This window comes from Rhinichthys klamathensis, unplaced genomic scaffold, assembly GCF_029890125.1.
Source record: "Rhinichthys klamathensis goyatoka isolate OS25496 unplaced genomic scaffold, OSU_Roscu_1.1 h1tg000188l_1, whole genome shotgun sequence".
In the NCBI taxonomy this organism is placed as follows: domain Eukaryota; kingdom Metazoa; phylum Chordata; class Actinopteri; order Cypriniformes; family Leuciscidae; genus Rhinichthys; species Rhinichthys klamathensis.
Genome location: NW_026606715.1, coordinates 950,532 through 972,620, shown reverse-complemented (window position 1 = coordinate 972,620; position 22,089 = coordinate 950,532). Strand labels below are relative to the sequence as shown.

At 36.1% G+C, this 22,089-nt stretch overlaps 2 protein-coding genes and 1 long non-coding RNA gene across 4 annotated transcripts in view; 1 reads left to right on the top strand and 2 right to left on the bottom strand.

Annotated features, from left to right (window-relative positions):
* Nucleotides 1-5,307: 5,307 nt before the first annotated feature.
* The window catches only part of LOC130095211 (uncharacterized), a 165,978-nt gene continuing 149,196 nt past the window's right edge, over nt 5,308-22,089 (bottom strand). Inside the window, exon 2 of the long non-coding RNA XR_008808062.1 lies at nt 5,308-5,555. This is a non-coding gene — a long non-coding RNA (uncharacterized LOC130095211). The remainder of the gene's footprint in view (nt 5,556-22,089) is intronic.
* Nucleotides 11,017-12,643, bottom strand: LOC130095209 (cytochrome c oxidase assembly protein COX20, mitochondrial). Of its 2 annotated transcripts, none has more exons than XM_056261898.1 (4): nt 12,571-12,643; nt 11,669-11,783; nt 11,518-11,581; nt 11,017-11,240 (listed from the first exon to the last, which is right to left on the bottom strand). In XM_056261898.1, the coding sequence occupies exons 1-4, from the start codon at nt 12,601-12,603 to the stop codon at nt 11,114-11,116; spliced, it is 339 nt and encodes a 112-aa protein (XP_056117873.1). In that variant the 5' UTR covers nt 12,604-12,643; the 3' UTR covers nt 11,017-11,113. The 2 variants fall into 2 exon arrangements, with proteins under 2 accessions (XP_056117873.1, XP_056117874.1); XM_056261899.1 differs by having other exon boundaries at nt 12,577-12,643.
* Nucleotides 15,858-18,114, top strand: lhb (luteinizing hormone subunit beta). The gene is made up of 2 exons (XM_056261897.1): nt 15,858-16,043; nt 17,855-18,114. The coding sequence occupies exons 1-2, from the start codon at nt 15,858-15,860 to the stop codon at nt 18,092-18,094; spliced, it is 426 nt and encodes a 141-aa protein (XP_056117872.1). The 3' UTR covers nt 18,095-18,114.

Genomic DNA, 22,089 nt, shown 5'->3' with positions numbered 1-22,089 from the left:
TGAAAATGTTTTGTGATGACCTTCTATAAAGGTTTAATCATAACATTTTTAGAACATTATCCCCTAACATTCTTATAAAGTTTTTAGCGGTAAGTTTTATTTTTGTTCCCAAAATGTTCTATTAAACATACAAAAAAATGCTTAGCTATAACATTGTTAAAACATACAATTTTATTAATCTCAAAACTAAAACATCAAAATCTAACAGGTTTATAAATGGCATCCACATAAATTATTAGAAGTTCTGCATACAGTAAATGCCCAACATTACATGAAGAACTCAGTAAAGTCACTCATGCGTCTTGACTGCTGTGTTTGCTCAGAGCGCTCATCATCAGTCTTTGCTTGTCTTGGTTCTTGCAGAAGAGTAATCCAGTCATCTGTATTAATAGTGTTCTACTGTTCTTCTCTTCTAGTTGTCCAGTTGCTTAGTTAGCAGCATTGAGCTCTGTTCTCTGTGTGCATGGTAGAGTTTTTCCTCATAGCCTAAAAAAGAAGATCATGCAAAAGTGTAAACAGAAAGAATACACATACATTAAGATCACAAGCAATATTGACATTGAAAACTTTCAAAATTAGCCAGCCTAATTAGTAATCAGAAATGATGTAAAGACTAATTTATTGAAAGTATAAATATGATACCTTATGAGTATCTTTTTTTGTTTCTGTAATTTAAAACATATACTTAATCCATTATATACATGTTAATAACACAACTAGAGGCTAAATTATGTGAACAAACTTTGCTGTTGTCTTGAGAAGCCTGAAGCTGAAGCAGGACTGGAGCTCAGGTCGCCGTGAGCACAGCTCCAGCACGTCACAGTGCTCGCTGCCCACGAGGCTAGTGCTCTCATATAACAGCAGTTATAGTGTCTATGGATCGGTACATTTCTTACAGATTTCTGCTTGTTTTAAATCAGATACAGATAAAGTAGCACTGCATTTGAATGCATTGGCGAAAGAACAATTTCTAGAGTGAATTAGTCATTCATGTAAGTGCAGTGTCTCTTTGCTATTAGTGAAGCTGTAAGTTTTAGTTACTTCAAAAGCAGAAATAAATATATGCTAAGCTAGTTATTTTAAAGCTAGTTATTTTAGTCAATAAAGTTTTAAATATGGATATTTTTCTTACACAAATGCATCGCTTCGCTTCAAAGGGCCTTTATAATCCCGCCAGAGTCGTGGGCAGCACTTTTATCATGGATGGATGCGCTTTTATAGACGGCCATTCACTGCCATTATAAAGCTCAGAAGAGCCAGGACATTTTTTTAATACAACTCCGATTGTATTCGTCTGAAAGAAGAATGTCATATACACCAAGGATGACTTGAGGGTGCGTAAATCATGGGCTAATTCTCATTTTTGGATGTCTTTTGGATGAGATCCTTTATGGTCTGTGTTAGGTGCTTTTAGCACTAAAGCTCTAGGAGTTAAGAGTTGAACATTTATGTCTCAGAAATCATAATAATAATATTTAGTTTAAATAGGTTAACAATATGTTGGCTTTCTTAAACCAACAAAATTATTTCCTAACATTTGAACAAGATTACTATAATCTGTAGCCTACTATAATATAAAGGTAATTCTATGAAGATTTACAACAAAAGTTACAAAACCACTTACCAGTTATAAGGCTCTTTAGCTCCCATATCCATTCACCTCTGCAGGTTTATGTTTGTTTCAATAGTTGCCAGATTGTGTCCTATACATGGACCATCAGCAGAGTAATTACCTGAAATATTTTAAAACATGGTCTGTCAACACACAACGCTATTACAAGCACATACAATATTAGCTAGAAACACAAATGACTGAAAATTGTTTTAGACTTAATGCTCTTTCCAATTTTTTCAATTACCTCTTTATGAATTACTGAAATAATTATTATTAACTTTTACTTTCAAAAGACATAAGATTAAGATTAACACTTTTAAGTAGCAAAAATACAGTATTCGTATGCATAGAACACAATACCGGTATTATAGTAGGCTACCTTTGTTGTAAATGGAGACTTTGTGTCATCGGTGTTATAATCATCTTGAAACAGGCAGTTTGGAGTCTGCATTAAAACAAATCTAGCTGTTATTCAAAAGTAACATACACTCAAATTTATTGCGACTGTCATACAATTCTAAGAAAGTAAGATCTAATACTGAAAGTCATTGATATATCAAGGATAAGAGAAAGCTATGTAAACTGAAAAAATACACAAAAAAACCTTACCGTTGTGAAAGAGTTCAGTTCCGTTGACCAGGAGTCCTGTTGTTTTGGGTCAATGTGTCAAATAGCCAATTTAGACAACGGACATTTTGCGCCGCTTTCTTCAACAAAAACGTTACTTTATTCGCGCTGTTTGTCGATTTCAAATGTTCTTACGTCATGGGAAAATCACGCTGTGATTGGTGGTTTTAAACGTCGATCTACAGTGGCCTCCAATCAGCTTCTCGTCTCTTGTAAACACATTTCGCGCAACAGTTCAAACAGTTCAGAGTAATCCTCAAACACTTCACGAATGCTGTTTTGATAAAGTTCCTCTTTTATTATGGAAAATCATGCCAATATTTTATAGGTTAAAATAATTCTACAATCTGTTACCTAAACAGCTTCCCTAAAATATCCTTACAATTTTATGAGCTTTTGTTAACACATTAGGCCTGTGAGATTTTGTCATCTCAGGCCAATAATGTCCTCAAAACATTTGATGAATGTTGCTTTGATAATATCCCTCCTTTGTTATTGTGCCAATGATTTATAAAAGATAACAACATCCCTAAAAAATCCTCAAAATGTTTCATGCAAAATGTTCTACTTTTGTTAAAAAGTCAATTAAAAGGAATGTTTTATTAAAAACATTTTATCATCTCAGGACTAAATAATATCCTCAAAACATTTTATGAACGTTGATTTGATAATGTTCCTCCTCTGTTATTATGGAACGTTGTGCCAATGTTTTATAAAATATCATTCTACAAACTTTTACCTCAACAACATCCTCAAAATGTTAAATTTAAAATGTTCTAGTTTTGTTAACACGTCACATTACAAGAACGTTTTATAAAAAACATTCCGTCATCTCAGGCCTCAATGATATCCTCAAAACATTTTGCGAATGTTGACTTGATAATGTTCCTCCTCTGTTACTATGGGACATTGTACCAATGTTTTATTGAGAACATTGTATTATCTGTTATCTCAACAACATTCCCAAAACATCCTCAAAATGTTACAGTTAAAATGTTCTAGTTTTGTTAACTCGTCAAAATTACAAGAACATTTTATAAAAAACACACTGTCATCTCAGGCCTCAATGATATCCTCAAAACATTTCGAGAACGTTGATTTGATAATGTTCCTCCTCTGTTATTATGGGACATTGTGCCAATGTTTTATTGAGAACATTGTATACTCTGTTATCTCAACAACATTCCCAAAACATCCTCAACATGTTACAGTTATAATGTTCTAGTTTTGTTAACACGTCACATTACAAGAACGTTTAATAAAAAACACTCCGTCATCTCAGGCCTCAATGATATCCTCAAAACATTTTGAGAACGTTGACTTGATAATGTTCCTCTTCTGTTATTATGGAACATTGTGCCAATGTTTTATAAAATATCATTCTACAAACTTTTACCTCAACAACATCCTCAAAATGTTAAATTTAAAATGTTCTAGTTTTGTTAACACGTCACATTACAAGAACGTTTTATAAAAAACATTCCGTCATCTCAGGCCTCAATGATATCCTCAAAACATTTTGGGAACGTTGACTTGATAATGTTCCTCCTCTGTTATTATGGGGACATTGTACCAATGTTTTATTGAGAACATTGTATAATCTGTTATCTCAACAACATTCCCAAAACATCCTCAAAATGTTACAGTTATAATGTTCTAGTTTTGTTAACACGTCACATTACAAGAACGTTTTATAAAAAACACACTGTCATCTCAGGCCTCAATGATATCCTCAAAACATTTTGCGAACGTTGACTTGATAATGTTCCTCCTCTGTTACTATGGAACATTGTGCTAATGTTTTATTGAGAACATTGTATTATCTGTTATCTCAAAAACATTCCCAAAACATCCTCAAAATGTTACAGTTAATATCGTTATATCTTAGTTTAGATTTAACCTTATAGGAACATTATTTGAAATGAGAAAACATCCTTAAAACATTCTTTAAACATTACATTCAAATGTTTTCTTTAAAACATTAACCAAACTTGTAGGGAATGTTAGCCAAAGTTCTGAGAACGTTCCCTGCTAGCTGGGCAAGCAGAGGAGGTAAATCAACCATAAGTGCACTCATTCCTCCAGCTTATCGCATCTCTATATGACAGCTTTCATTCAGACGTCACACCATGATCATTCACGGCTCATATCGAAATCTGTCCCCGTCTGATACCATCAAGATAAGCAGTGATATGGTGTAAGACATGGCAGAACCTGGTTTCTGGTTTCGACATCTTTGTTGATCCTGAAACAACAATCAACCGATCAGATTATGTCAGTTTAGGCTTACAACCAGGGTTAGGTGCTTCTACTGTTTCCCTCTGAGTTTAGGAATAACGTATGGGTAGGGTTAGGTTTAGGAGTAAGGATAGTCAATTAAATTTTCCTGGAATATGGAACAAAATATGTTGACCCAGGAATGAATCTAACTAGGCAATATCAGTCTCAGTGCTGTTGAACTGTCGAATTCTGCTGGCTCAATCAGATCTGATGTTTGAACTAATGTTGTTTAATAATAATATAATATGTATGATGTAATATCTGAGCAATATCACACGAGCAGGAATCCGTTACATAGTGAATAATTGATAATGCAGAAAAATAATGCAGAACTGAGGTGGTGATGCAAAGCAACTGGACCGACTGGAGTAAATGAATCCATTTATAGCCTTATACACTTCATTTTACATTTACATGCTGCGTTCACGTCATGCTGTAATTGCCGTAATTTCGGGATGACAACACGTGATGTTCGACTCACACCGTGTCCTAACTACACGCGACGCCGTGACACGCGATAAAAGGGATCTTTTCCATGTTAATCAGAGTTTTTGTCCTAACCAGACGCGACGGCGACACGCGAAGTTTCTAATTTAGAAACGGTTCTGCGACGTCGCGGCTGAGATCCGCCCACATTATTTATTTTTAGTTAAAAATAGGTCACTGTGCCACAAGCGATAATGGATAATTTACCTCAGATTTTGAAATCATATAATATAGCGTTCAAACTGAATTCTATGCAAACATACAACTGTACTTCATAACAAAATTAGTCAATGAGTATATTTTGTTAATGTTTTGATTTTTAATAATATTATTTCTTGATTTGATTATGTCCTTACCCATTTCCAATGCGAGTGCGGGCCAGCAGTGCGCTTTCACAGAGAGACTCCGCCCACACGCTGTTCTGAATGGCTGTGATTTTTGATTGACGTGTGGCGTCTCACAGTCGCGTCGCGTCTAGTCTGGACAGACACACAGGTTGTCGCTGGAATTTTATCGCGTCGCGTGTAGTTAGGACACGGTGTCACAGCTGTTCACGTCCTCAGACTCATAATTATGTGTTTTAATGGCAACACTATTAACTTATGAATGTGCAGCGGTCGGGTTGTAACTCCACATCAGACTATCGTGATTCCCTCACAAACTACATTTCCCATAACCCACTGCCCAGACTCATCATCCCTGATTGCATCCGCCTGTGTCTCATTACCTTGTTAGTCTCAGCCTATTTAAACCATGTACACTCATTCATTCCCTGCGAAGTCTTGTTATTTGTTATCTGTTATCTTGTTATCTGCAATTCTGAGCGTTTTCCATTGTTTTTCCCTTGTTCCTGGTTTTCCCGTTCCTGTCTCACCCTCTGGATTTGTTTGTTTGTATGGACTGCCTGCCTGTGTATGACCCTTGCCTGGATTCGGATCCCGTCTTTGGATTACTCTGTTTAATAAACTGCATTTGGATCCTTTACCTTCGCGTCTCAGAGCAGTTCGTAACACAGGTGAAGTTGGCGCTCTCAGAAAATTCCCAGTTCACAAGTTGTTATTACAAGCTCAATGAGGACGTGAACGCTTTTTACAAGTTGGAAAGTCAGCGTAATTACAACATGGCGTGAACGCACAACATTTCCAAATTTAGCAGATGAATTTTATCACAAGAGAGAAACAAAAGCAATTTGTTAAGGAATTGCTTTTATTCAACGTCACCTTCGCCAAGCTTCTGACAACTCTTTCAGTCTTTATTTAAAAAACAAGGTTGAGTGAGAATATTTGCAAGAGCGTGATTATAAACACAATAAGACTGTGAAATTGGACTAGTTAGTCCCTGTCCCAAATGGCCCTCACGATCTTCGTCTGAGGTCACACTTTTGTGACGTAATGCCGCTTTGACTGTCATTGGCTCACGAGAACCCTTCTGAAACCTAAAATGACTAAACGGACAGCTTACGGTCTTCTGGACTTTTGGACATGCAGTACACAAGACCTTAAGTGCACATGAAGTCTGCCTTAGACGAGTAGGCTGCCCCTCTTGGTGGATGATTATTAATATTCTCGCCAATCTCTGTAGTCTCTTGTTAGCAACTGCCTTTCTCAACACAATTAAAAGCTTTAAATAAATCACAAGGGAGTATTACTGATGTATTAGTCGAGTAAAATGTGAAAAAACCTATTGACTTCAGGCTGATGGAACTGGAAGCGCTAAATCCATAGACTGTAAAAAATGGCTAAAACTCATTTCTGGGGTTTGGCCTACAAAAATACATCATCTCTGTAGCACAACATTGCTGTGATGTCATGTGAGTGACAGGTTGCCCCGCCCTCGTCATCAGAGAAGAGAATAGATGCTGCATGTTGTTCTGATTCAAGATTAGGATTATTTAAATATTAAACACTGCAATATTCCATTTTTTTATATAATTGCTGACTTTAAAGAATAGTTGGCCTCAAAGAATATGACCCTGCGATGGTGATGTGATTTCTTACGTGTCTGTTGTCATGTGTTGCCAGGGTTACTGGAACGAACTGACTTCACACAAGGTCGAGGAGAGAGCGGAGGTGACGCTCTATGTTGCCATAATAACGGGCTCGTTGCTCTTCCTCATGGGATTTGTCTTTTTCGCTTACAAAAGATGTTTCAGGGTCAAAGAGAACACGACGAAAGTAATAACACTGGATGGCACCGCTGAGTTTCTGTCCACTTTGGAGGAAGGAGACCGCACTGAAGACGGGAATGACGGGGTTTTTCTGATGGTTTATCTAGCGGCGCCATACGAGAAAACCCTGACGAAGATCGCGCGCGCCGCCAGCACTTCCAGCTCACACAATGACCTGGAGATTGAGGAATTACACACAGAAAACTCCAGTGATCAAGAGTGATCATTCAACTCTCATATTTCACCTCCAATGTAAAGCATATCGATCCAAATAATGCAACCAAAAAAACATGGTACTATTGGAGTATCACTGTTTTCTTGGGAATCCCATGTAAATAGCATAAATATGGTAATATTTACATATAGTGCTATCTAATAGGCTACCACAGCAGTTTTTGTAATAAAGGAAGTAGTGCCAGCTTTGTTTTTGAATATTTATGATCTATGAAACTACAAAATATTTATTGATCGTAATCGTGAAACAGCAACAAAAGGATTTGCATTTTACTATAGGCTAATGCAGTGATTTTGAATTCTAGTAGTTTTGTATAATAAAGAATAGTGTGTAAAATATAGGCCATATAGTCTTTTTTGTGGGCAATGAATAAGTCACTAACACTATATCAATGTACCATAGTGCTATATGACTTTACCATGGTACCAACACGGAAGTAACCGTGCTTTGTTTTTGAATATTTATGATCTATGAAACTACAAAATATGTGGTAACGCTTTAGATTACAGCCCGGAAAGTACTGTGTAATTAAGAGGAATTTACAGAGTAACTATCTGTAATTTTAGTGTACCTATAAAGTACTTGCATGTAAGTATAAGGGAACAATATGTAAAGTTTGGGGAATAAAGGGGTAACAACCAGGAGAATTAAAAAAATATTTATACTGTAAGTATTATAGAACTAAGGGGAACTTATTCAACTGTTATGATACAACAATCTTACATTTGGGAGCAATTTAGCGAGAACATACACTGCGTACCTTTTTGTAATAATTGTGTACCAGTACATAGGCCTACTGTATAGGCTTTTTTTAAATTACAGGGTACATATCTATGCGTTTATACTTTTATTTATTTATTTTTTGATAGCAAAAGTGCAGATGTTTAAGTTGGGCTAACATGTTTCAAGGCAAGAAAAGCTAAGACTATTGCAATTTTTTTAAATACTGGGAAATATATCTTGTTTCATGTGGTTACAGGGTAAGTGGTGCTTGTATAATAAATAAAGGTTTCCGAGTCAGTGATATAAGATTGTGTGTATGCATTTTTATTGTTACCCTGTAACTACATGAAACAAGAGGGTAACAAGCACCACTTTAATTTACAGCCCGCCATGTCACACTTACCCTGTAACTACATGGAACAAGAGGGTAACAAGCTACATGAAACAAGAGTATCTTTCCACAATATTTAAGCAAAAGGTGCAATAGTTTTCGTTTTCAGTGCACTTTTGTTAAAAAGATTACATTTTAAAAATTACAGGGTACATATCTATGCATTTATAAAGCCTATACAGTATGTACTGGTTCACCATTATTTCAAAAAGGTACGCAGTATATGTTCTTGCTAAATTGATCACAAATGTAAAGATTGTTGTATCATAATAGTAGAATAAGTTCCCCTTAGTTCTATAATACTTACAGTATAAATATTTTTTTTAACTCTCCTGGTTGTTACCCCTTTATTCCCCAAACTTAAAATATTGTTCCCTTATACTTATATTGTAAGTATGTTATAGGTACACTATAATTACCGAAGGTTACGCTGTAAAATTGCTTTAATTACGCAGTACTTTCCGGGCTGTAATCTAAAGCGTTACCAAATATGTATTAATCGAAATGGAATACAAAAGGATTTGCTTTTGTTTCTCCAAAGTTTACATGCAGTGATTTTGAATTCTAGTGGTATTGTATATAATGAGTATATAGGCCCTAGTCTTTTTTGTGCGCAATGTGTTAAATGGTTTTAATACTTTTGCAACATTTTTAAAGATGGGAACTTCTTAGAACTATCTCAATATTTCTCTGTTTTTGTCAAATATTTTTATCTCATCATTATTTCATTGGTAAGAAATGTCCAATAATGGAGATGTTACCAACAGTGACACATAAAAACAATATTTCTTTTTTCTTATCTCTTAATATCAGCTCTTCCGCCACATTATGTGATTCTGCAAGCAAAGTGAAATAAAATTAAATTGCATTACCATGTAAATTGGTTTGAGAAACTGAATCATTGAACTGAGGATTTTGAGTATTCGTCTAGGACTTCTCTGAACAGGATTCTGTTTGTATCACATTGTTACATGGTTAAAAAGCACACGTCTTTATATGTCGAATTCCACCTTCTTTTAAGTAGTTGTTGTGATCATATAAGGTCAATGTGACCCGACTCCTGTTTTAATGAAATGCTGCATCACTTTGGCCTCACTATAACACACAACAGATGCTTTCTTTCTTTCTTTCTCTCACTGAAGCTCACGAGAATACACAGATAGATCGAGCTGCATTAGTAAACAAACTCAGCACTGAGGTACACACGGCATATTAGAAATGTCTAAACACAACATTTAGTACACCATATTCACAGCATACAAAAAGTAGCCATAATGCAAGTAGCCATTAGTTACTGTGCAAAGCTTAAACAGATGCAAGGAAGACGAGACTAATCATCATGTAAAGAGTATCAGTGGGGAACTTTCATCTTTAGTTCTTTATAAAAAAATAGCCGTTCTCTACAAAAAAAAGTTTGAGTGATGTTTGTACTTTAAAAGGGCTAAACGAACTGTCTTAGGCAGGAATATCACTGTACCACGAGCTGTAGGGTTAAAGTAGAGCAGCTGATGTTCCTCCGGCTTGAAGAGAAGTAAACTCAGGTCTCAGGCTGCTTGAAGAGAACACTGTGTTTAATGTATGAATACACACTCCGAAGAAAACACACCTACTTAGACAGAAACTGGCCCCTACAGATGATTTGGGTTATAGCTTACTTCAGTCACACTTGATTGAGATTTTTTTTATCACTAATTTAACTTTTCTATACGCCATTTTTGTTTGCATTTACTTTTAACCAGTTGGTATCAAGGGAAGGTATAATGTCAGATGCCCTCAAGTTTATTTGGTTGCCAAAAAGAGTATTTCTCTTCATCTTGAACACAATATCCATTTTTTTTTCATTTCTACCTAACAAACTTTTGTGAAATTCTTGCTTGAAAAATGTGATTGTTGTTATATATTTTTTCATAATGCAGTTTCCAATATTTTTTCTAATCTTATGTCACATCTGCAGCCCCTTTAGTAAGACTCAATTACCCCTTCATCAGCCTCAAACCAGAGTGTTTTTGAATGAATCATAACTAGACTAAATATAGACATCATAACACAGAAAGTAGAAAAGTATGTTGCATTGCTCTGGACTAGCCTATACATGTTACTCCTTAAACAGCGTAGGTTCTGTCGTAGGTTCAACAAAACAAAAACCAATATCTTTTCAAATGCCCTGTAGCTGGAACCTGCTTTAATAACACCTCCTGCAATGACGCGTGTGGTGCAGCGCCACCGTGTGTTTCAACGCGGAACTGCAGCTGCGAAAACACCTGCTGATTACAATATTAACCAAAATATAATCTGCAAAAACGATATGGCTATTATTCAGTGTTCTCCTTTTATTCTGTATTTTCACTTCAAATCAGAGCTCGGGGAAAATCGTTTCATTACCAAAAGTACTTCTTGTTGTTGCAAATTAACAAATAGATCTTTGACTTTGCTTCTATGCGTTTTAGAGACATTCTGCCTACAACATATTCTTAAAATAAAAATAAGAAGCATTTGTTTAAAACATTTTTATTACAAACATTTGACATATTTGATTATGCAATAAATAAAGTGGCATTCACATTAAAGGCATCAGACAAGGAACTTCTACTAATCTTCTGAATTTTTCCGTGTGGGATCCAATTTTGTGCCTTCATAAATGACTTTATTCTTCATGCCGCCCTGAATGATTCTCTGCTGAACACGCAGCTTGGCATTATTATATCTACAGTAGAACCTGTAAAATAAATAAAAACATGAGATAAACAGCTGAACCTCCTGATTATATAGCTTTTTACATTTTACAAGACAATTAATCATAATTTCCCCCATTCTAATGCACATTTTCATATTTATATTTCTGTAATGGACAAAAAAAAACCCCTTTTTTAATTTCACTTGATTGGTAATATGTTGATTAAAATATATGCGTCTTACTGTAAAGTATAAAACCTGTAATTGTACAGTATTAAGAACCTTTTTATAGTTTAAATGCCTGTTTTTGAGACACGCACCATGAGCCCAGAGTCGTAAGCATGAATCCTGCGACACCCACATCAAATGACCTCTTCACTCGACCTGTGAACGACAAGTTGAGCATTACATTAAAGACATAAAACAGAAAATGATCAACAATACTGAAGATCAGCAGAATCATGCTCTTACTTGTTGCCAAAAAGTGCAGCAGTCCTGTGACTAGTGAAGCCCCGGCTCCGTGTAGAAGAGATTCCCGAGCACACGGCGTATTCTGGATGTCAAGGATCCCCAGCACCTTCAGGCCCTGTGTGTGTTATAATGTTAAAATAATGCCAATTCATTTATTTGTAGAAAATGCCACCACTGATTACAAAAACACAGTGTGTATCTTTGCCACTCATTCACTACACTGATTTAAATCTCTTCTGGGTTCAGTGAATAAATATTAATGACAAACTCGAAACTTACACTAAACAGTTTGTTTATATGAGCATCTAGACCATTACAATAAAGTACAGTGAAAATACCATGTTATAGTATCAGATAGCAATACCATGGTACTTTTTTTTGTGTGCTAGAAAACAAGGTGAACACATAAACAATGTAGGCTCAAAGGCATACGGCTCAATGTCCTGCATCCATACACCTTCATAATCATGACACGACACATGTCATGAATATGAAGGAGGTTTTATGCATGTTTATGACAACTGTCATTAAGTGTCATTCGCTAAATTATGACATTTTTAATGCAAATATGACATTGTTTGAGACGTCTTTGTTATGACAACTTGACATAAACCAATACATCATAACCTGTCAGTGTCACCCATACCCTAACCATGCTTTTACTACAAATAAAATAAATAAAACATGGTTATTGTAATTGTAATAATAATAATAATAATAAACGGTTTTGCTACACTAACCATAGTTTAACCATGGTATTTGTAGTAAAACAAATTGTATTGGTTATACAAATGGTAATCAATCCGCCAAAAAAAAAAAAAACATAGTTACTAGACTTTTACAATGACCGTGTCTTATAAACACCAGCGTAATATCTGACTAAAATTATTGAATAAAATTACACCCACTTGGCTCTTACCGCCCTCCTCAGTCATTTTCGAGATGAATTTTCAACACAATCATTCAACCTACGTTATGAAATGTTGACCCGATACTTTTGCGGTGCGCCGAAAAATCCTTCCTGACGGAACACTTTAGCTGGCGATAGTTGGTTCCGGTGTTTAGAGGTGTTATAGCATTACACTAGTGTGGTAATTGGCAAAATGTAAAATAGGTTAATAGTGTAAAATAAAATAATATTCAATTTCCAGTGTTTACATATTGAAATAAATAGGCTACTAAATGCACAACAGAGACAAAGAACTATAGATTAGCTTTTTTCTGAAAGAAATCTAAGGCAGTAAAATAAGTTTCTGATAAGTTTTAGTTTTTGATCCTGTGTAGACTCAATGAGATGTTTCATCCCCTTTAAATGTTGTTGTCAAATGACAATCTCTGCCATGTGGTACAAAACAACACAGAACAAGATTTTAGACTACAAATTTATATTTTGGAGTCATGTAAGAAGGAGTTAAAGGACACCTCCGGCGCAAAAATGAACCTTTGGTCTAATTACACATTGTTACCTAGTCAACCGTTATCTGAGATTTGTTTTCATGATTATCGAATGTAAATAGTTTTATCTCTAAAAACAGTTTAGCCTATAAAGCTAGTATAACGCTAGTATATTGGGCATAGATCAATGACAAATAAAAATCGCTTGTTAATACCACTAACAAGGCTCAAAATAGCCCCACACTAACACGGTAGCATAATGAGGGTCCCTACCTTCAAACCGAAGCATTGAGAACTTTGTCAGTGTCCAGACAGTTTAATAAGAAGATATTTTAAACATACAGTCAACTTCGCGTATACAGACAGGAGCCATCTTTGAAATACAGTCTTTACCAGTCGATCTACGAATGCGATCCAAGTGCGCTGGTGAGATGTGAACGAGCTATAAGTTGTGATAAGGTGAGCGCGAACAGCAGGCTTGGATCGGCGTTCGTAGATCGACTGGTAAAGACTGTATTTCAAAGATGGCTCCTGTCTGTATACGCGAAGTTGACTGTATGTTTAAAATATCTTCTTATTAAACTGTCTGGACACTGACAAAGTTCTCAATGCTTCGGTTTGAAGGTAGGGACCCTCATTATGCTACCGTGTTAGTGTGGGACTATTTTGAGCCTTGTTAGTGGTATTAACAAGCGATTTTTATTTGTCATTGATCTATGCCCAATATACTAGCGTTCTACTAGCTTTATAGGCTAAACTGTTTTTAGAGATAAAACTATTTACATTCGATAATCATGAAAACAAATCTCAGATAACGGTTGACTAGGTAACAATGTGTAATTAGACCAAAGGTTCATTTTGGGCCGGAGTTCTCCTTTAAATTTTCCCTGATCGTTTGAAAGTTACTTTACAGTAGCAGCTGGGCTGACAACTATCACGTTCATGTTCACTTTTCTCACACAGTAAAAAATACAGCAGAGCAAAGGAACAAAGCCTTTAAAATTCTAGATTTTATTATGAAATTCAAACACTGATTGTGCGCTCTTTAATTTGTCATCGTGAGAGATCGCTGTAGCACGTGAACCATCATCTCTTCCTCTTTACTACTTATAGCACAAAATAAACTGAAATGTAGCCTATGTAATCGCACAATCAGTGTTTCAACCACAAAAAGATGTCAATAAAACAGCTTGTAAACAATGTCATGTAATGTTACATTTCCACATGCCATTCAATGACCACTTGATAGTTTGCTAGAACTATGAACTCTACAGAGAATCATTTTGCTAAAAAAATATGCACTATGTCATATACACATAAATTGTCATAAACATGTCATAAACATGACATAGCAGATTAATTATCAAACTTAAGAAACCACTTAGCTTTATGGGTTAACATTACATTAAACTGTCATGTGGTTGGTTTTGACATTGGCTGTCATAAAGCCATTATAACATTTTAATGACAAATTCAGTTACCACTGTAGTTGAGGTCAAGAAAAATATTCATGACACAGTTATAATGCCCCATGACAGCCAACGTCAAAACCAGCCACATGACAGTTTAATGTAATACTAACCCATAAAGCTAACTGGTTTCTTAAGTTTGATAATTAATCTGCTATGTCATGTTTATGACATATTTATGACAGGTTGTGATGTCTTAGTAATGTCAAGTTGTCATGACAAAGACACTGACAGGTTATGATGTATTGGTTTATATCAAGGTGTCATAACAAAGACATCTTAAACAATGTCATATTTGCATTAAAAATGTCATAACTGAGCGAATGACACTTAATGACAGTTGTCACAAACATGCATAAAACATCCTTCATATTCATAACATGTGTCATGTCATGATTATGAAGGTGAAGTAAAGTGTAAAAGTGTTACCAAAGATTAATAATATGCAAATATAAAAAAATTTAAATTTTAACTTTAATATTACAGTAATGTACCAGCTGTCAGGGTTCCCTGTTTACAGCATTCTTTGAGCGGGATTTTTTTTTCCTTCCTAGAGAGAAATGAACATGTAGCTACTGTACCTGATATATCCAAATGAATCGATTTCAGATCAAACTGAAATCATAATAAAAACAAAGATCTTTCCCCAAACATCCTTTCATCAAACATTTCATAATGCAACTTTTTTTTTTTTTTTTGGTGTGAAGAACAAAATCTAAAGAACCTTTTTCCAATATAGAACCCATTAGAATGAAAAAGGTTCCAAATATTCTTCATGGAACCAAAGATGCCAATAAAGAACTTTATTTTTAAAAAGTGGATATGTTGTCAAATAGAGTGTGTTTGAGTGTTTTCTGCCTTGCGAACACTAACTTACAGTGAAATCTGAGAGCAGGGCCTCAGACCTTGATCATCTCTGTCCTGACCCTGGACCTGTGTTTAACATAGAGGCCATGGAATCGAATTTAGCTCCACGGAAATGATGTTAGATGAGATACGAAACGGTCCGAACTGACACTGAATGCACAGCAGGTGTGTTTTATCTTCCTTCTGACCTGACAAACTGAAAGAGTTGTGGAAACACATAATCCACTTGAGATCAGTGTGATTAATTTAAGGTCAGATTTTAGTTTAATTGTCGGTCACTTGGTTTCAGTGTCCTATATAAATCTATCCAGATGCTCTGCACACACAGAGTCTCTTATGACAGCCCGCTGAGCAACACACACACACACACCTGTCAAGTAAGTCGAATACATTTTTAATATTGTGAATGTTTCAAAGGCGCTTCAATGAAATTGCTTTCCTTCCTTTCCTTCCACAGGATGTTAGTCGTTCGAAACAACATCCTCCTCCTCTTATTTGATTTAGTTGTTCTACTAGTCGTTGCTCGAAGCTCTTTTCTTCCACCATGTGAGCCGATTAATGAGACCGTCTCTGTGGAGAAAGAGGGCTGTCCGAAGTGCCTGGTGTTTCAGACCAGCATCTGCAGCGGACACTGCCTAACAAAGGTGCTAGTTCTGCTTTATGTGCATGGGAACCATGTTTAGAAACATTCATTTGCATTAATATTAATATACTGCTGTTAATTTTTTTTTGATCGGTAAGATTTTTTATGTTTTTAAAAGAAGTCTCTTCTGCTCACCAAGGCTGCATTTATTTGATTTAAAAAAACAAAAACAATAAAAAACAGTAATATTGTGAAATATTATGACAATTTAAAATAACTCTTTTCTGTGCGAATATACACTACCGTTCAAAAGTTTGGGGTCAGTGAGAATTTTATTTTTATTTTTTGGAGGAAAGAAATCAATACTTTTATTTATCAAGGACAGTAAAGACATTTATAATGTTACAAAAGATTCTATTTCAAACAAATGCTGTTCTTTTGAACTTCCTATTCATCAAAGAATCCTAAAAAAAAAAAAAAACTTTTTTGAAACAAAAAACAAAAAACTGTTTCAACATTGATAATAATAATAAATGTTTCTTGAGCATCAAATCCTCATATTATACTGATTTGTGAAGGATCATTTGACACTGAAGACACTGACACTGGTGATGCTGAAAATTCAGCTTTGATCACAGGAATAAATTACACTTTACTATATATTCACACAGAAAACAGCTGATTTACACTGGAATAATATTTAATACTATAACTGGTTTTTGTTGTATTTTTAATCAAATAAGCGCAGCCATGGTTAGCAGAAGAGAATTCTTTTAAAAGTATTTAAAATCGTACCGACCCCAAACTTTTGAACGGTAGTGTATTTTAAACTGTAATTAATTTATTCCTCTGATCATTTTCAGCATCATTACTCCAGTCTTCAGTGTCACATGATCATTCAGAAATCACTCTAATATGCGGATATGATGCTCAAAAAACATTCAATATTATTATCAATGTTGAAAAGAGTTGTGAACAATTTTTTTCAGGATTTTTTTGATGAATAGAAAGTAAAAAGAACAGCATTTATTTGAAATAGAATCTTTTGTAACATTATAAATGTCTTTACTGTAACTTTTCATCAATTGAATTAACCCTTAATGAATAAAAGTATTGATTTATTTTATTTCTTTTCCCCCAATAAAATAAAATAAAAATTCGTACTGACCTAGTGTTTAATGTTAATGTCTATTTCAGAGAAATTCTGTTCATTTGAACTTTCTATTCATCAAAGAATCCTGAAATAAAAATGTAAAAAAACTGTTTTCAACATTGACAATAATCATTAATGTTTCTTGAGCATCAAATCATCATTTTAGAGTGATGTCTGAAGGATCATGTGACACTGAAGACTGGAGTAATGATGCTGAAAATACCAACACAGTCTCATGAAAGTGCGTATCTATACCACGAATGTCATTTCTCGTGCCATTTATACGCCAAAAATGGTTTTTGCGTGCATATGCAACGCACTGAAAACCCCTTGGGTAGGTTTAGGGGGGAGGGGGGTGGGGAGTGCGTGCGTATTACACGCCATAAAGTGCGTATCATATGCACGCGAAAACTGCGTATCATATAGACGCAAAAAACATTTTTGGCGTATAAATGGCACGAGAAATGACATTCGTGGTATAGATACGCAGAAAATACAGCTTTGATCACAGGAATACATTACACTTATTCACATAGAACACAGCTGTTTTAAATTGTAATAATATTTCACAATATTACTGTTTTTGCATTTTTAATCAAATAAATGCAGCCTTGGTGAGCAGAAGAGACTTCTTTTAAAAACATACAAAATCTTACCGATCAAAAACTTTCAATATTTCCAGTGGTGAAGTATAAAACTGTGTATTATCTTGTTTCTAGGAGCCTGTATACAAGAGCCCGTTCTCCAATGTCTACCAACACGTGTGCACTTACCGGGACGTCCGCTACGAGACGGTGCGGCTGCCGGACTGCCCCCCCGGGGTGGACCCGCACATCACCTACCCGGTGGCCCTCAGCTGCGACTGCAGTCTCTGCACCATGGACACCTCCGACTGCACCATCGAGAGCCTGCAGCCCGACTTCTGCATGTCTCAGAGAGAGCACTTCCCTGCATACTAGCCTAAGTCCCGCTGACCGCAGTACAGCCCGAACTCGGACAAACTCACACTCCGAATCAGACAAATGCTGTGGAGATGTAGCCTATTAAAAAGTGCATACGTCATAGGCTACTTCAATATTATATGGACGCTTGTTTCCGCCACAAAATAAAACACAAAAAAGATTATCTCACACTTTTTTTTTTTCTCAGAATTGCGTGATATAAAGTCGCAATTGCGTGTTATAAAGGCAGAATTGTGAGATAGCTATAAACTCGAAATTGCGAGTTAAAGGCAGGGTAGGCAGTTTGTTTCTAAAACGCTTTTCCCCAAATTTGTTTAAACTGTCTTTATATACCAATTAGTGATGTAGTACTCGAGTCCGGTCTCGAGACCGATTTCTGCTTTCTCGGACTCGTCTCGGACTCGACCCTTCAAAGAACGATCATTTATAAATTGTACTCCAGCATATACAACAAAGTTCCTTTTAAGCTTTTTAGTCATTAATAGCTGTTAATGCCAACATTTAAATGTCACATCCATCCCCCGCACTTTTGAAAAGCTTGCTACGCCCCTGGTCCATATTAAGACGTTAAGACTGCTCCTCTAAACAATTCCCAATCTAGCTTAGTCTGTAGGCCTAACTGTTGATTATTAACTGGGGTGATATTAAATCATGAATATCAAAACTGATGTCGAGACAAAATCTCGACTCGGACTTGCTTCCTCAAAGACTCGGTCTTGACTCGGACTCGACTGTATTTGAAAAACAACGGACTCGGTCTCGACTCGGACTCGACCCTTCAAAGACTCGGTCTTGACTCGGACTCGGCATAGGCGGTCTCTTCCCCATCACTAATACCAATACATATCTAAAATGTAAGTACTCTGAAAAGGAGAGTATAAAAATCGAGTGCCTGTAGTCCTCTCAGGGCTGCAATAAACACAGCTACTCTTTCCATTCGGAACGAGTGCAATGATTGGCTGGGCGACTGCCACTCTCCCTCGCTACCATGGCTACCACCCCTGTCACTCTCCCTCGCTACCATGGCTACCACCCGTCACTCTCCCTCGCTACCATGGCAACCACCCCTGTCACTCTCCCTCGCTACCATGGCAACCACCCCTGTCACTCTCCCTCGCTACCATGGCTACCACCCGTCACTCTCCCTCACTACCATGGCTACCACCCGTCACTCTCCCTCGCTACCATGGCAACCACCCTGTCACTCTCCCTTGCTACCATGGCAACCACCCCTGTCACTCTCCCTCGCTACCATGGCTACCACCCGTCACTCTCCCTCACTACCATGGCTACCATCCCTGTCATCCCTGCATCACGCGTTCATGAGTTTTGGGGGCGTGGCTTTGGAAGGAGCCCAGCAGGGAGGGGGTGGGGTTTCTCTGTTGGAGACTTTCAAAATACAGCAGTTTTCTGCTAGTTTCTCAAACTCACCTACCCTGCCTTTAACTTGTGAGAATTTTTATTTATTTAATATACTTAATATACTGACTTTTTCCCCTCAGAATTGCATCGCAATACTGACTTTATAACACGCAATTGGGAGTAATAAAGTCAGAATTGCCAACACGATCTCAAAAAGTCGCAATTGCGTGTTATAAAGTCAGAATTGTGAGATAAACTCGCAATTGCGGGACATAAATTCACAATTCTGACTTTATAACAAGCAATTCTGAGAAATAAAGTCAGAATTGCGAGATGTAAACTTGCAATTGTGAGATATAAAGTCGCAATTATCTTTTAAAATGTTTTTTTCTGTGGCGGAAACTTCCATAATATTCTATGCTAAAGTCAAACCAAATTTGTATAGTCTAAAGGAGCAGTTGGCATGGATATTGAAACTAAAAAGGTTGCATGTTATCATTGGAAAAACATCAGCCAATGACCAGAGAGAAGAACAAAAGATGGGTTTAAATGATACACACATGTACAATAGGAAGAAAATCCTGCAAATGAACTATTGACTGAAGCTTGTTAATGAAAATCTTGTGTATTTGACTACAGTATGTCTCCACCATGATAAATTACAATAAAACTGCACCCGTTTTGCACTTGAAATATAAAGAGAAACAAAATTAATTAAATTAAACCATTCATAAGAAAGGCCTAGCATTCTGCTGGCAAAAGGCATTGCTCTCCATTGAAGGCCATTCAGAAGTGAACATATATTCTCACTTAATAAAATATTTTGCAAGCACATACTGTATAACACAGATGTTTTCCCAGTATTTAATTTATTTTTGAAAGCGCATGAAATGAACTTATCTTTTTCATAATCCGTGAGACACTTTAAATAAAAGTGTCAGCTAATTGAACGCATGTAATTAATCAAATATTAGATCTTGTACTGATTTCCCCCAAGCACACCAGATTACCATGAAAACAGCAAAATGAGCTGTAGGAGAATCTGTAGCTCAGAGTAAACGAGACGCGATGCAACAGTGAAGACTGAGGACTGCGGCAATAATGATTCACAGCCAGAAGATGGCAGGAAAGATCAATATTGGGAAAATTGTGAAATGAAAAGTAAACGTGCCCTCTCACACTAATGTATGCAGTCATTTAAGAGATAAGTGTTTGCCTTGTGGAAATACTGTTATGCTATTCAATAAAATCTTGATACAGTAATTATGTTGTGATGGCATGAGGAATGACACACAATGCTCTGTTTCAAAACTAAGGAATGTTATAAGTGACTGATTTGGGACTCTAGCATACAAGAGAATAGCATTTGGTGTTATAATACCAAGCTAACGTGATATTATAAACAAAAAATAAGTACAATAAAAACAGGTTCATTTTGAATTAGACTGAGCAATTGTTTTTGATCATTTTCAGTACTGAATGAATTCTATATGCAATATTTCTCATTGCAATGCATTGTGGAACTCTCTGAAGTAGGCTAATGATAATATTTTCTATAAAGGAATCATTTCACGTCGCTTTTTGTCAGACTTTCTTAAAGTCCCCCAATTATGCTTTTTCAGACATTACATTTCACGTAGTGTGTAATAGAGCTGTTTGTGAATGTAAAAGGTCTGCAAAGATCAGAGTGCAGATAAGTAAGGGTTAGTGCCCGACGAGATGTCCATTGTCAGGTTTTAATGGACGACGGCGAGGTGTGAACCGTCCGACGCGCAGCGGAGGGCATTAACCCGCTTATACCATGGTCACTTGCCAAATAAAACATTTTTAAAACATTAGTTATTTTAATTAGGCTAAATCTAGTTCTTACAAATAATAACTTGCCTGACGGTTTATTTAGCAACCGGAGATATTTATAGTCCGCTCAGCTTGTAGAACCCTTCTGGTTCAAAAATGCATTTTTTCCCCATGAAACACAAAGGTAGGCATAGTTATTTTTTTATCACACATAAAACAATTAGCTGCAAATCAAACAACAATAAAAAAAACAACAAAAAAACAATTAACGTTAGTTCTGCGCTCCAGCGATTTGCGCTTATAGAGGGCAATAAATTAATCAGATCAATCTCCGTTTTATTTACATTTTTTCTTTCTTCAGCAGCATCCCAGTCGTCAAAGTTGTCATATTCTCCATAAATGTTAAAAGAAATAACGAAGTCGCTCATTGTTGTATTAGTAGGCTATGTAATATCTAACTAACGTTAGATGTTTGTTTTGATAGAGCAAATTGTTAACGGATACTTTGACTGCCTGTTGCTATGGTTACTCACAGCTGTTGTAGCCAGCGCATTTATTTATTAATTTCGAACGGTAAACAGTCAGTTTCACCAGAACTACTTTACTAGGTGTCCTCTATCCCTTTTTAACGGACACCCTGCAGCCAATCAGAATCGAGTATTCACCCAGACCGTGGTATAAAAGGAGTTATTGTCTCCCAAAAGAAAAAGTGATTCTGAACTGACTGAAGCCAGTAGTCAGTAATTCAGTAAGTCTCACTTCCTGTTTCATACTGTGTAATGTAACAAATTTGCATAATGCCAGTCTATGGTCTTTAATCAAATCCAGCTTGA